Below are 14776 nucleotides of genomic sequence, written 5' to 3'. Positions count from 1 at the left end.
CGCACGTTACAATAGTATCTTTGTTTCTTTATTTGGGGTCCTGGGGCCAGGTTCGTTATAGCCGAAGGGCCTCATAGCGAGGGTGTACTGTAGTAATAGTATGTCACTACTTACTGCAGAAAGGAGAGCTAAGTAGCATTATCATGTATTGATATATACCATTGCTTATCATGTTAATGAATTCATGAAATAGAGACAACATTTTATAAAACACAGTAAGGGGACAGTGGTACCTAATAAGAGATAGAAACTGCCCGTCTTCTTTTACACAGACAGAAGCTATGATGAAGTTGTGAGTGCAAGACACTAATTGCACACAATGCATCAACAGTAATAGACTTGGAAGATCCTCACCTTTTGCTCATTTTCCCTTTAAGGGTGGCGATTGTCCCCACGGATTGAGACAGGGGGTCCCCCGTGCTGGAAAGATTATCTGAACTCCTTGCCTGAAATACAGAAGAAGAAGAAAAAAACACATTCTTTAAAAAAAGACAGGCAGAGAGAGACAGAAGAGCAGCAGAGTTAGTGATCAGCGAAGACGTGTGACGATAATCTCTTACACACAGAGCAGGACACGGTTAAGTCACGGGGCAAAAAAAATATACATTACATATATTTTTTTTAAGTGCATTTGGCATACACTTTTTTTTTTTTTTCACAATAAAGATTTGAGATCCAGGCAGGAAAAATCTTCTAATTTCGGTTTATTTGATTGGGATTATTAGCGGTGTGCAAAAAAAAAAAAAGAATATACTTACCCATAATTTCCGTTTTACTGAATACGGCAAATTACCTTTAAAAATTTTCAAAAGGAGTAGTGTTGGAACATAAAAGGGATGTTTTTTTTACAAGAAAGTTCAACGTACATCATTCATTATGGGATAGATTCACAAATGAATTTAAAAATATTTTTTGCTTGTCTGTTTTTAAGAATTAAATATAACTTAATATTATTTTAATAACTCATAAGTTAAACTGAATAAGATCCAATAACCCCAAGTAATTTTTTTTTTTTTTATTAAATAACCGGGTTCATCATTTTTCATTTATGGTTATCAAATTTTAGCCTGGCATACAATTTGATCTCATTTTTTATCAATTTATGTTATCCTAATGGGATTAACTCATTAAACACAGATTTACAACCATAACAAAAATAACCATAGCAATGGGGCTTATGGGAAGGTTTGTATGTTTATCAGGCCTGGGACAAATACATTTATATTTGAGATTTAAATTTATAAATATCAAATATTTCAAGATTTTGTCCGCAGTCAAATATTTATTAGAAAATATTTTATAAAACTAAAACAGATATCAAAACGTCATTGTAAACACATTTATAAATATATTTGAAACAGAAATCAAAATATTTATAAACAAACATTCACAACAACATTATTTGAAATAATTATTTAGAAATCGTATCAAATACTGTAAAAACCTTTGTATAAGTCTATTTTCTAGGTATTTGTAGGAGGTCCTAAAAAGGGGGGAGCGACTTATACACCAGTGTGACCTATAGGCTTTTTCCTAAAATTGTTGTCTCAAAAAAAAGGGGGGGGGGGGGGGGGCACTTACACACTGGTGCGACTTATACACTGTTTTTTACGGTATATTTGAAATATGAATATAAAATCAATATTTATCTGATGTTTATAAGACTTAATTACTCTTTAAATAAATATTGTAATATTAAAAAAAAACATAAGGCTTCAGTGAATTGCAAAAATAAACACACACACAAAAAAAAACTATACTTAATAGCAGTAGGTCGCTTGGTTTAAAAACATGATAATACTTTCCTTTGTACCTCATAAAATTCACTAGCAGGAGAAATGCAAAGCAGGGAAGCAAGCGAGCACGTTGATATCTACAAACAGAAACCAAGACTGTAATCATACACCTGACCCATCTCCTATTCAAATCACTCGCTGGTCTCCAATAAAAGGTTCATGTAATGGGATCCATGGAAACATTACAGGCTCTTCACCGGAGCTGGGCTTGACAATCATATGCTGCCTTCCTTCAACGCAGTCTTCTGTTCTATCTGACAATAGCAGGGTAACCAGAACGCCACACACTGTTAATCAGCTATGAATATTTTAGTAGAGGATTGTTGACCGAACTCCATAAAAAGGGCAATGCAAGTAGGTCAGCCTACAGTACATGGAATTGTTTCGCCTTGGGAAACCGGACTGTTCTGTTATTTCGTATGAAGTTTAAGAAAGTAAATAAATAAAAACACAGACACAGCAGCAAAAGCAAACAGAAGGACGTAGAGACAAAATCAACGCACATCGAACAGCTTTCTATCCACAACTGACAGAGGTTTCTACTTGTTTATCTGGGATGAAAGCAAGGGCTTACAAAAAAATATCTACGGATATGTGTGACAGAGCGTAGGCTCTGCACATGGGGGTGTGTGTGTGTGGGGAGTGGGGGTGAGGTTAATGGCTGGCGGCCATCTTGGTGAAGGACATGTTCTTCCATCATTTAGTTTTTACCACCATTTTTTAAGAAATCTGCCTCTTTTTTTGGTATGAACAGTTAAATCAACTAAAGTTGGTCTTGGTTTGAAATTCTCTCCTCAATGCTTTCTTACTAACCTGCACACTAAAAACGTACTGTATGCCCTTTGCTACAGGAAGAGGAAATGAAAAACGAGAACTGCAATGAAAGCCTCTCAGCTGATTAAACAAGTGGTTAAAAAAAAAAAAAAAAAGAAACATGGTCATACATCCTTAGGAATGCTTGTATGCAAGATGGCTTTTAGAACTACAGCTAAGGCCAAAAGTTTTGCATCACCCTATAGAATAAACTGATTTTGTTTGCTGTTGAATAAATGTTACGTTAAGATATTGAATAACGCATTGTAGGTTTTCCGTATACAAATTGAAGAAATGTGACATTTCAAAACATGAAATACTGTACTGCTATTACAGCAGCTATATACAACACTTGCAATCTCATTTTGCAGTTTCTTAGATTGCACGATGTTAAATACAATATCTCAATTCTGTTCTTAGAGTTTGTTTTAAATAAATGTCTCAATCCTAAAATTCCAGTTGATGCAAAACTTTCGGCCACGGCTCTACTTAACCTCTGCTACCCATTGTAGGACCCAAATGAATAAAATAGCTGAATAAACAAACCATGCTCACAATACTTGTTTCTAGCCCATGTTGGGTGTGAAAATGGAAAGCTCTGGAAAGGTGGAAATACATATCTCAAAACTGATAGCTGGCTTTAGGCCCTTCACAAAAAAATAATCAATTGATACGGGGCCTACAAATCTTGTGCAACACTGTGCTTGAACGCGGGCTAGTTAATGAGGCTGAAACATTAGTTCATTGAGAAATCAGCTTATTGAAAACCGTGCTGGGTGAAACGGTTTGTGCACATTGTTTCTTTGATTGAAATACAATACAAGAAAAAGAAGAGAGAGTAAAAATGTAACTTACCTCCCATTTCAGACAGACTCATTGCACGCATAACCTTTGTGCACTGCTGAACCCATTGGGGCATTGAGACTTGAAACCAGAAGAGAAAATGGTTCTGAATAAAAACTTAGCCCAGACTTTAAACATTCATTTCACATTAGTACCAGGTTTAAACTACCAGCTTCTTTCCACTTTACATAAACAGAGTCTATTTCAGTTAAATAAACAGCAGTGGCTCTAAAAAAAATTGAACCTAAAGTCTTTTAACTGTATATTTTTATTGTAGTAAGTCACAATAAAAGCAGTCCATAAATTGACATTGAAAAAAAACACTACGCTAGTCTCAAATGTGAACTTGAGATGATCTGAACAGGTACCTCATTTCAGGTTTTTTCCCCCACGGCAATATAATGCAAGTAAATAATACATATGACCCTAGGATTAAAGCTCTTACTTCAATTCAAATCAGAAAAGTGTGAGATGAGCTTCCGAAAAAGCCGCCGGCCTGATACTGCCCACACTTTTTCATTGTACAAAAATTTTCGTTTTTGTTGCCGGTATCTTTCGGTTTGGAATTTTACAAAAACGTCGGCTTATGGTTCCCTTTCGATTTCAGGAAAATCATAAACCCCTGCGTCACAAATTGACGACGTTAAGCTGAAGGAACACAAAGCCACTTTGTGGCTTGGAACTTGGTTTCAGGAGACTAGGTTTCAGCCCGCTGCACGGCACACCAGGGGAGACTTGGGAGTTTGAGACAGCAAAAAAGATGCCTCAAACTAGGTCTCCTGGAACCAGGTTTCACAAGATACTGTTCCTGAAAAAGTGACTTTGTGTTCCCTCAGCTTTAGTTTACTACTATATGCTTCAAACACACAAAAATTTGACTATTTTGCTGGTAATAAAGTGCTGCTCTGCCACCGCTTTGGAGATGAAGGCCGTGATTAGTCAAATACCAGTTTCTGAGGGCGACTATCACTTTGTTAGTCAACTATTCGGGGCTACCCCTACTCCACAGCGCTCAAAGAGAGCTCTCGATTTACTAAGCAAAACAGAACTCAAATAACTGTCCAAGTAACAACAAACACAAATAAACAGTGTACAGGATTAAGTTTGGGCCTACAGTATTATCTCTGAATATAGATTAAAGCATGCAGGCAGCACGATTCAAGAGACACCCTGGAGACTAACCTCGGTATGTTTTACCCATCGCTTGTAGGATACTCAACAATTGAATTGTTAATTTTGTGATTTTTTTTCCTTTGTAAAACAGCAATGTGAGGGAGGCAGGCTTACCCACAGGGTGTACAATTACAGTATGTACTGTAGAGCGATCTAAATGAATTAGGCAAGATCCATTGACCTGCATGGTCACATTTAAAGGCTGCCCGGTCAGCTCTGGCAGAAGGAATGCTTTCACACATCGCCCAGACAGATTGTATTCACCTGAATAGATAGCTGGCTCAATGACAATCACATTAAAAACAAAACAACGTGTATGTTGTTTTCAAACCTGAGATGTCTTCAGTTTGAAACTCGCATTCGCAGTCATTTGAACTGTTTTTAAATAGCATTTGTCAAAATGTCTACTTTTCTTTGATCTTACCCGGAATTACAAAACGTAACACAGAGGTTTCTTATCAATTTCGCTTTATTCAGTCAGTAATCTGAACTCACAAAATATATGTATGAACTACTTCTGCTCTGTAAGCAGTAACACACAAGAAACGTTTAATTCACTGCGGTTTGAAGAGATTAATTTTCTATATAAAAAAAACTGCCTACTTGCATATTTCATACACATTTGGATGTAAACTTGATGCTTGAAATTACTATTCCCCTACAATACCCATGCTCTGTACCTTTACATTTCAAAGACACACAAAGGAGGCTGACTTTGTAAATTTGTACGATTCCCTTTACTTTGACATGTTTAGATTAATGAATACTTATGGGAAAAAAAGCAAAAATATTGAAGTGGCCTGTAAGCTCTCCAAGTAGCCTGCTAGTGCTATCCAGCAGTTATAATGGCGGTGAATTTCAACTTTAAAAAGCTATTGACTCAGATGCACTTTAGTTGTAATGCACGTCATTAAATTAGGTCTGAACCATTGGTTGGACTGTTTGAACCACATGGCTTTGAAATGTCAGCAGCCAATCAGAATACAGAATATTTCCAAGTCATTCTGTAAGCATATACAGTATATACTATATAACCTGTCTCCTTAAACCTCCACTTTCACCTGAAGAGACACTTTTTTGAGGTGAAAGCTAGTGTTTGTAAAGCACTGTTCATCTAATAAAACTATCAACTCTTACAACGTACTATCAAAATAAACAAACTCTCATGAGAACCAAACACCCATTACTGCAAACACACTCATCTGGGAGGAAACTGGGTCACAACAAGGCCGTCATATTCTCCCAAGACCCCCATTTAAAATTCCCTAGCAAGTTCACAGAAGACATTTTCTTGTAGCTAGGCCGGTTGCTACGGCAACGGTCCAAGACACTGCATAAATCTCAAAGCCTCCCAATCCTACCCTCCCATCCCCCTACCCCAAACTCAGGACATGTACACAGCAGGTGCCCGGGCTCTGACCCCCAGAATCGACACTCAGACTACCCCTTGAATGAAGGGCCATTGTTCTTTTATCTGGAGTAAGTGAGAATAGGAGGCATCTCCAGGGCACCACAGCAGCGTGTCACAGCCAAGCAGCGCACTCTGTTCTGGGGAGGTCTTTTCACCAGGGTCTGCAGTTCAGCGCTGTCTGCCTCTATAGATCACCAGGGAGACAGACACTGTATAGTTCAGAAAAGAACAAGTCCTGATCAGTTCTGAAGGGTGGAGTTTTGATATGGCGCTGTTGATTTCAAATGCACATTGAAACAAACCTTTCAATATCTTGTGTGCTAAATCCAGGACAATGGAATCCTAGAAGCATAGAGTAAAACAGGCTCCTAATAGTGGTTCTGATAGAGAGAGAATTGTATCCAAATTTGAAAGGGACTGACGGAGAATGGTTTTAATGGGGTCTTGTTTGGCAATGGTCTTATTTAGAAGCAGGGAGTTTCTTGTATAATATTTCATTACAAGCAAGTGTCGCCCTCTCATTCTGGTCATGTGGTTTAGTAAAGCTACACTGCTGCTCCACTTTCCAGATAAATACGTAGGCCAGTGCAGTTTAAGCAAGTCTCTCGTGTAACAGAATTGAGTAACAGACAGACGCGCCTGTCTGCTCTGCCGTATTAGACAGCAAGTTCAAGGTTTGAGGGCTGAGATATGTCGTGTTAAAGACATTTACCCTCTAACCCCCCTCATCAGTCATTTAAAATACTTAGACCAAATTAAAATACACCACGAGATGAAACACTGCAGCAGCAACAAAAACATTGTAATGACATATCTCTCACGGACGCTGTTTTGAGAATGTAAGACATTTACTAAGAGCCTGTCAACTCACACAGCTGCAAGACACTGTTAGAGAAAGAGGATGACTACTTGCGATTCCAATACAGATGTGGTTTACATAACCACGTTAAACAAGGCACAACTGGGGCTGAACCACCCTGGTGCCTGCCCATTCACAAACCGAAACTTGACCTTTTCTACCTAAAATGAGGGGCCCTCATATTATGAACTTGGCCATTTATTTGGGGTTGGGGAAGGGAGGTGCAAATTAGCCCCAAACGGTTCTTTTTTTTTTTTTTTTCACTGGGCTCTTTTTGAATTACATCACAGTTATAAAAGCTGACCCTCTTTTTCTTCCTTTTCTAACTCGGATCTTTTTGTGCATCTGAAATGTTTTGGGTCAGATTATGTAAAACAAAGGTCAGTCGTATCTGCATCCCAGGAGCATCCCCATGGAAACAAGCAGCGAATGCTTTCCCAGTAACTTTCACAGGCTGTATGAAAAGAGACAGGGCAGAATGCATACTGAACGCCTGCGGGTTTGAGTCTTGCACAATCCTGCATTATTGTACTCTGGCAGCTGCCTTATAGTGGAAATGAGGCAGGAGGACAAACTATAAGGAAGCATAATGAAGCAGATCAGCAAGATGCATCCCACGCCTCAGTAAATACAAAATTAGAGAGAGAAAAAGCAGATTGGTGTCATTTTTTTTTTTTTTTTTTTACACATCCCCAGATTCTGGTTAAACGAGCCCTCTCACCACTTAAAACACGTTGTATAAAGAGACAGGCAGCAGCTCTGACTCTCAATATATATGGTATGGGGCTAATCATTAGTTTCTCATGCTGGTAATCAGCCATGAAATTAGTTTGCTGCTGGTCTCAGCAGAAACACTACACACCTGTTCTTATCAATATAGACATACAAGCAGGTGCCTCCATATACTTCCGAGGGTCTACTGTGCTAAACAACGTCAAGCAAGCTGAAATCACAATTAAAACTTCCAGATGCAACAAATATTTAAGTGCGATAGACACAGACTTTCTTCATATCCCCCACCCCCAAAATTTTATGATTTTGTACTAAAAGATCACCAGTTTCATCTCAATCCGATAAGCAGCTCTCTAGATTTATGAATGAATCCCCATACTACAATAACAAACAAACAAACAAAAGCTGTGTAATATAATAAAAAGGAAACTATTGTTCTTATTTGACTATGGAATATGAAGATTTTCTTACGGCCTTTCCCCCTGTTTTAGTACCAGTTTTACACTCAGATTAACCCAACTGGATCTCCTGTGTGCCAAAATAAGGTCAAGATGAAAGTTAGGATTTATATAAACAGGGCATACATAATGAGGAGGATGCTTCTAAATAGCTTGAATACCAAACATACCCGGGAGAAATGAAAGCTATCCAATGGCCACAGTCTGATCATGAATTGCACAATTTTCAAACGTTCAGTATATCCCCATAGGTTTAGAATTCAGAATGCAACAAATTCAGGATACGTTGACCCAGAACTACGAGCAATGTTCATGTTTTGATGCATTTGGAGAATTCTGACAGTATTCTTTTTAATGCAAGAGTTTTTTATACAGCCACCATTTTGGTGCCATTAGATCTGATTTGTAGTATTACGGGGTTTTTTTTTACAAAAAAAAATTATCCGTTTCTTTTCTTTCGTTAGACAGGGTAACGCATCGGAAACTCGTCACGTTTTCTCAAATGTCAACACAAATAAAGGCTTGTTGGAATGACTGAAAACGGGTTGTATAATTGCTCCTAGCAGATCTATGATACCGCTACTTATCGTATACACGAACTATTTAACATTACGCAAGACATCCGCGTTCCGTCGACCCAGATTTGTCGAATCCTAGCCTAGACAAAATGCAACATTAGTGGAGTCCTATTTTCCATGGGTAAAATAATTTGTTGCAATGAAATAAATCGTCTTTTCATCAATTCTAATTACAATTACAATATATGTCCATATATTCCGTTGCAATTACGTCCACCTACCCTTCACCGATTCCACTGGTTTTGAAATCGCATAGTACAACATATTCATTTTACCAGTGGTCCTTCTTAGTTTCCACATGACACAGTACAGCTGCTGGTCTGTGTTAGAGCCGCCTGAGTTGACACATATTATTTCTGTCCTTTCAAATTGAGGCGGGTCGATGGCTTTAGAATTATAAAAAAACAAACACACCCAAAATAAACCGGACTAACCAGATGTTGTTCCTTAATCAATCAAGTTTAAACGCATGCAAATTGTAATCAGATTAACGACGTAACTACTCAACATCAGTACTGTCGTCTCGCGCTTTACTGCACACCCATCCCTCATAATAGACAAAGAGTTGAGAACTTAGCATCAATACTTCTGTAGCTAATACTCCTGACTACTCACCACCATTCCGGATCCAGATTTGATCTTTGAATCCACACGGTCAATCCATTGCCTTACATTTTTCTAACACAGCGACGGCTCCTTTCCAGAAATATAATTTTTTTTAAAAAAGAATAAAAAACGGAGCTATGTTGTAACCCCTGGGTTGCATTTATGGCATACGCGTTCAGTTCACCTTCAAAGCCTCTCCTTTCAAACCAGCACGGGTAACACGATTGTTACTGCAAATTTTAAGTACGATTTACGATCCATTTTAAAAGCACGCTTCTTCTAATCCCCTCGGTCCATGTGCCTAACTACCTCCGAACAATGTATTCGGGTCTCCTCATGCAAACAAGATAAGCGTCTTGTGAATCATTTCGACCCTACCAAACTACTCGAAGGGGAGATTGTCTTAAAAAAAAACGTCTCTATGATTTAAGACTTCCACGGATGGTCTCGGTTGATTTTTCATTTGCTAACCAAAATAACTGAGAAGCCTACTACGTGGGAAGTATTGAAATACCCACCCCTGGAGCATCAGTCTTTGATTTCTCATCTCCGCCGCCCCCCCCCCTTAACACCAGAATGGAACGTTCCATTGAGGTGCCCCTAGACAAAAGGTATTGTGCATTGGGAGGCAGGGAGACAGGCTCAAGCAGCCTGATATTCCAACAGCTGACTGCGAGCACAAATGCACACTGTCTCGAATCAGTGACTGTGCTTTATGGCGTCTTGCACTGACCGGACATCTTTCTCAGAAAGATTGATAATCTACGGGCTAAGTGTTTCACCCGCTTTTGAGTTGGGATCATAATGGATTTTTTTTTTTTGGTTATCTATTTTATTTTATTAAAATATTTTATATACCTCTACCCCGGCCCCCTATGGATATGGTAGGACGATATATATATATATATATATATATATATATATATATATATATATATATATATATATATATAATTCATTAATTGATTTATATAAAATATTTACCCTGTTTCAATACAAGCAACACAATAAATACAGGTGTGGTTCAAACTTAGTCAGCAGCCTACATCAAAAAAAAAAAAAAAAAGACACATCTATACGTTAATGTGGACTAAAGAAAAAACCACAGCAGCAAGAGGCTCTAATCAATTCCCAAATGCGATCGTTACAGCCAGAGAAGGAGAGATTGTCAAATTCCATCTTCATACTATAAGTAAACGAGTGCCATGTTTTTTTGGGGATCCGAGAGGTGAAAGATAGTTCTCCCAAACGTGTGCGGATCCTCGGGACTGCCAAGCTAACAGAATCCCGAGAGTGTAAACTATAGCCAGTGTTAATCCTCTCCACCATGACATCCAGATAAGGAGGTACCAAACCTTTAAGAACCTCAAAAAAAGAACAGCACCAATGAAAAAGCCTACCATGTGTTAATGAGAGTGCATTATATGCATATGACAATATACATACACACACACACACACACACACACACACACACACACACACACACACACACATATATATATATATATATAGTCAAACCTAAAAAAATGAAAGATAAATAGACTCAATACCGGAATGCCTGAAGATTTAAATAGAAAGGCATAGTAGATTGTTACACCATTTACTATCTAATAAATGACATCACAAACACACGAATAGATTTAAATAGAAATAAGTGTGCCTGTAGTTATCTTGGCATCAAAAGCCTATAAGTACCTCCACTTTTTGTTTTCAAACACACTTTCCCTTTGACAAAGGTATCTAAAACATAACGAAAAGTTGGCTTTTGTGAGCAGAAGCTTGTTATATAGTGTATAGTATGCAAGAAACCGTTTTTGGACAGTTTAATATTTCTTTTATATGCGTGGTCAGGAGCAGGTAAAACAACTGACCTTAAAAAAAAAACAAAAAAAAAACCATCTTGCATTATGCTTCATGATTGCTTGCTTTCCAATGATGTCCTTATTGTATTGAGCAGCCCAGGGTCATATTATCAGGTATTTAATAGTTCAGTTGAACCTAGGGGCCCAAATGATTAATTAAGAAGTTAGTTGAAAGAAGGTCCTGGCTTGGAATGGGCTGAAAAGTCCACAAGGGTGTATACCACTAACATAGAGAGCTGTTTAAACTGTGAGATTTTAAGGAAGAGGGATCTTTGATTGAGACTAGCCTGCTCCACAAAAACCCTGCCTCGCGCTGGCTTCAACTCTGCAGAACCGGCTCGGGGAACAATCCTGACAGTATTAGAAAAACGGTCAGTTTTAGCACATGGGATTGAACAGCATATGGATTGAAGCCTTGGAATCATGGAAGACAGCGCCCTCTATGGGTCAGGATCTGTGATGCACAACATGCTAATTCTCACCGATGAATTTTCTCCACTTGTTATATTTGGGCCCCAGGTGACTTTATAATTAAACACCCTGTATATTAAAGTATGGATCAAAAAAAAAGAAAAGAAAAGAAAGATAAAAATATAAACAATCTGAAAAAAAATACACGGGCCACATACCTAATATTGTATTTGTTGTAAAATATTCAAAATAAATGGTCATTTGTAGGCCTCTGTGCCTAACGCCCTCTAGTGGTGTGTAAGTGTATAACCCTAAAAGTTGTTGCCATACTGTACGCATACTGGCCACTTTATTAGGATTTGTACACGTGTTTACTTTTCTATGCTTTTATTTTGTATTAGTGTTTTTTATGATTGTTGTATCTGTTTTTGTCCTGTTTGAATGACTGGTCTCTTTTTGCCATTGATTTTATAATGTCGTTTCTTGCTGCCTTCTCTTGCCAGGACCTCCTTGTAAAATGAGAGAGAGAAGCTACACGTGTAGGAAATGCTTTCTAAAACAGTTAATTTATCACGGTTTACAGTTAATTGGCAACAGTTGTATTTATAGTGCTCTTGTGATGCATTTCTGCTGAAAAGTGTCTTATCTATTCAGATAGGGTGATATCATGTTCTTTCCGGAAGTTCACTTACAGATTTAGCAAGAGAGCAAGACAGTTTTTCACACTTCCTCCTGTGGTCTTCCTCTGAACGTATTTCTTTTTTATGTTGCATTACAAGCTATCAGCAACACATCTCCAGTGCTGAGTCTGCACCAGTGCTCTCCAGCATTTCTAAGGAAAACAATGCACCCTCAAATGCAGTCCCTATTTCATGTATTACTAATGAGTCAATTAGCAGACGCTTTTATCCAAAGCGACTTACAGAGACTAGGGGGTGAACTATGCATCAACAACTGCTGCTGCAGAGTCACTTATAACAGGACCTCGGTTTTGCATATCATCTGAAAGTTTCTTTTCGCGTTATAAGATGCTTATTATGAAATTGAAATTAGAAAATGCAAGGGTGTCCTGGTTATTCCAAATTCATCTAAATTAAGAGCCACATTTTGGTCCTATTTTTGCAGCCTTTTAGTGACTCCTCTGGAAACCACAGATCTGATACACATGCCATCACAGCTTATACTTTTTAAACCTGTGATCAGCTTTCTCTAAATCTACGGACATGAGATCTTTTTTTTTCTATATCAGTAACCAGAACTGGACAGTTTTCTATCAAGTCCCTGCAAAAGGAGCTTATTTAGAGAACTGATCACAAGTCTCGTTTCCTTACCAAGTAAGAGACCTGTTCAGCTGTAAGCGAATTTTATTTTGAGACTGTGGTTTCATTTTTAATGTGTACCTTAAAGGTAGAATAACTTTTATGACCTATAAAAAGATTTAAAGTTTGTTCACTTTATGACATTTATGACCCTGATACTGAGAGTCTGACCTGCATTGGGTTCTTCCAACCCAGTCACTATCGTATATATTTCAATTTCACATGAAAACTGACTAAGTTCTGTTAGATGACTTTGAAATACAGTAGTGTACACATGCATTAGTTTATCCCATTGCTTCTGTTGTTGTGATTTGTTGTGCAGATGAAATCAAACCACTGCAACGGAAAATCTTGGACAATCGTCAGAATGGGCAAATTAGTGCTTGTCTAATTTAATTGATGACTTTAATAGGCCACACAGGCAATTAATTTAAAATAGCAACAAATGGTAAAATGCATGAGACTTTTTAGAAGTTGTTTAAGATGCCTAATTAAAACCCAAAGTGTCCTAACATTTTCGCACTGTTGTTTCTCTATCACCAATTACTGACCGGAAATTGAAATTCTCACACCCAGAGGTTTTCATGCAGACAGGTATATAAAGGATATAAATGACAAATCTTGAGGTGTTCTAATACATTTGCACACGACTGTATACATGTTTAATAATTTCAGACCGATATTTAGCACTCAAAATTCACCCAAACGTCGTACACATTCTTGTTTCACTGACTGATCTGACCAGTCCAGTTATCAGTTTTCTCAGTCCAGGAGCTATGGACACTTGACCCCCATTGCATAAAAAAAGGCTCAGTGTGACACTAATTCTCAATGCAACTACCCCCATATACTTCCCCTAAACTGAAGACCAATAACATTTACATATTTCTTTTTCACCAGACAAAACCAAGACAAAAAAATCAGGTAAATAACCTAAAGTGACCTTGAGGACGTCAGATAATTCACACTTCTGAAAAAACAAGCCCCTTTATTTGGTGGTACCGAACGCTGTATGAAGCATGGGGAATATTGGTCCCAGAAACTCAAAACCCTGTGTCTGCTTGTGCTTTCACAGAATCTGGATATCTTAAGCCAACAAGTGTGTACCACACTCTGCCCACCCTTAAAAAGAATTGGATTTTCACTGCAGTTACCAGCACAGTCTCTGTGGCCAACTTTAAGAATGACTACAAAGTATTTGACTACAGTGACTATGCAGTGGGATAGATACAGGTATAAAGCTACTGCTGTTATCAGCACCTGTCTTGTAAGAAGTGCATGCATAAAACATACATTACTGATAGCAGACATTCGAATAATATGTTTCAAATGAATCCAGCTGCTTACCTGAGCCTCTTCTTTGCATGGCTGTTATATGATCAGCAACTCGTTATGCTTGTTTCCTGGTGGCCTTAATCAAACTTCCCTTTCTGTCTTGATAGATGATTGGCTTGAACTATATTGCTGCTTGAAAATAGGAAGTGCAGTACCATACTGTGGTGTCACACGTGGCCCTTTTTTTAAAGAGGCAGGCAACATTAAACCGCAGACAAAGTCATGCAAGGTATTCAAAGGCCAACATACAATGGTGTGGTGCAAGTAAGTGAAGTGTATAATTGTACATTCGACCTGTTTCATGAAGGCAGGGGTTTGGTATAACTACCGTGGGACAAGATTCTGTTAGATATGAGAAGCAGGTTTGCTCTGGTTAGCCTTGGATTGAGCCTCCTTTCAGAGGTTCCTGTTTTATGTGAAAATCGCTTTGTAGTCTAAATGTAAGTTTCCTTTCCTTTAATTAAACAAGGTCTTACAGCGATGGCTTCATTCCATGTAGAGGAATGTGCAGCTACTAAGCAGTCATGCTTTCTTACATACCACTGCAACGTGCTGCACACAACTCAACACTGTCTACA

The 14776-nt window shown here is 38.1% G+C and overlaps 1 protein-coding gene across 5 annotated transcripts in view; it reads right to left on the bottom strand.

Moving 5' to 3' along the window:
• LOC117433590 (rho GTPase-activating protein 33-like) overlaps positions 1 to 14285 on the bottom strand; it is a 41357-nt gene extending 27072 nt beyond the window's left edge. Inside the window, exons 1-4 of one of the 5 annotated variants that reach the window (XM_059010725.1) lie at positions 14211 to 14268; positions 3465 to 3533; positions 759 to 793; positions 355 to 446 (exon numbers count right to left, since the gene is read on the bottom strand). In XM_059010725.1, the coding sequence (XP_058866708.1) occupies positions 355 to 446; positions 759 to 793; positions 3465 to 3533; positions 14211 to 14229 (215 nt within the window). In that variant the 5' untranslated portion in view covers positions 14230 to 14268. Of the gene's footprint in view, positions 1 to 354; positions 447 to 758; positions 794 to 3464; positions 3534 to 8884; positions 8961 to 9278; positions 9720 to 14210 lie in introns of those variants that run through there. The other 4 variants (XM_059010728.1, XM_059010729.1, XM_059010726.1 and 1 more) reach the window with 4 other exon arrangements.
• Positions 14286 to 14776: the final 491 nt, after the last annotated feature.

Source organism: Acipenser ruthenus, chromosome 41, assembly GCF_902713425.1.
Source record: "Acipenser ruthenus chromosome 41, fAciRut3.2 maternal haplotype, whole genome shotgun sequence".
NCBI classification, from domain to species: domain Eukaryota; kingdom Metazoa; phylum Chordata; class Actinopteri; order Acipenseriformes; family Acipenseridae; genus Acipenser; species Acipenser ruthenus.
Note: the sequence above shows the minus strand (reverse complement) of the source record. Positions and strands in the feature narration are given on the sequence as shown.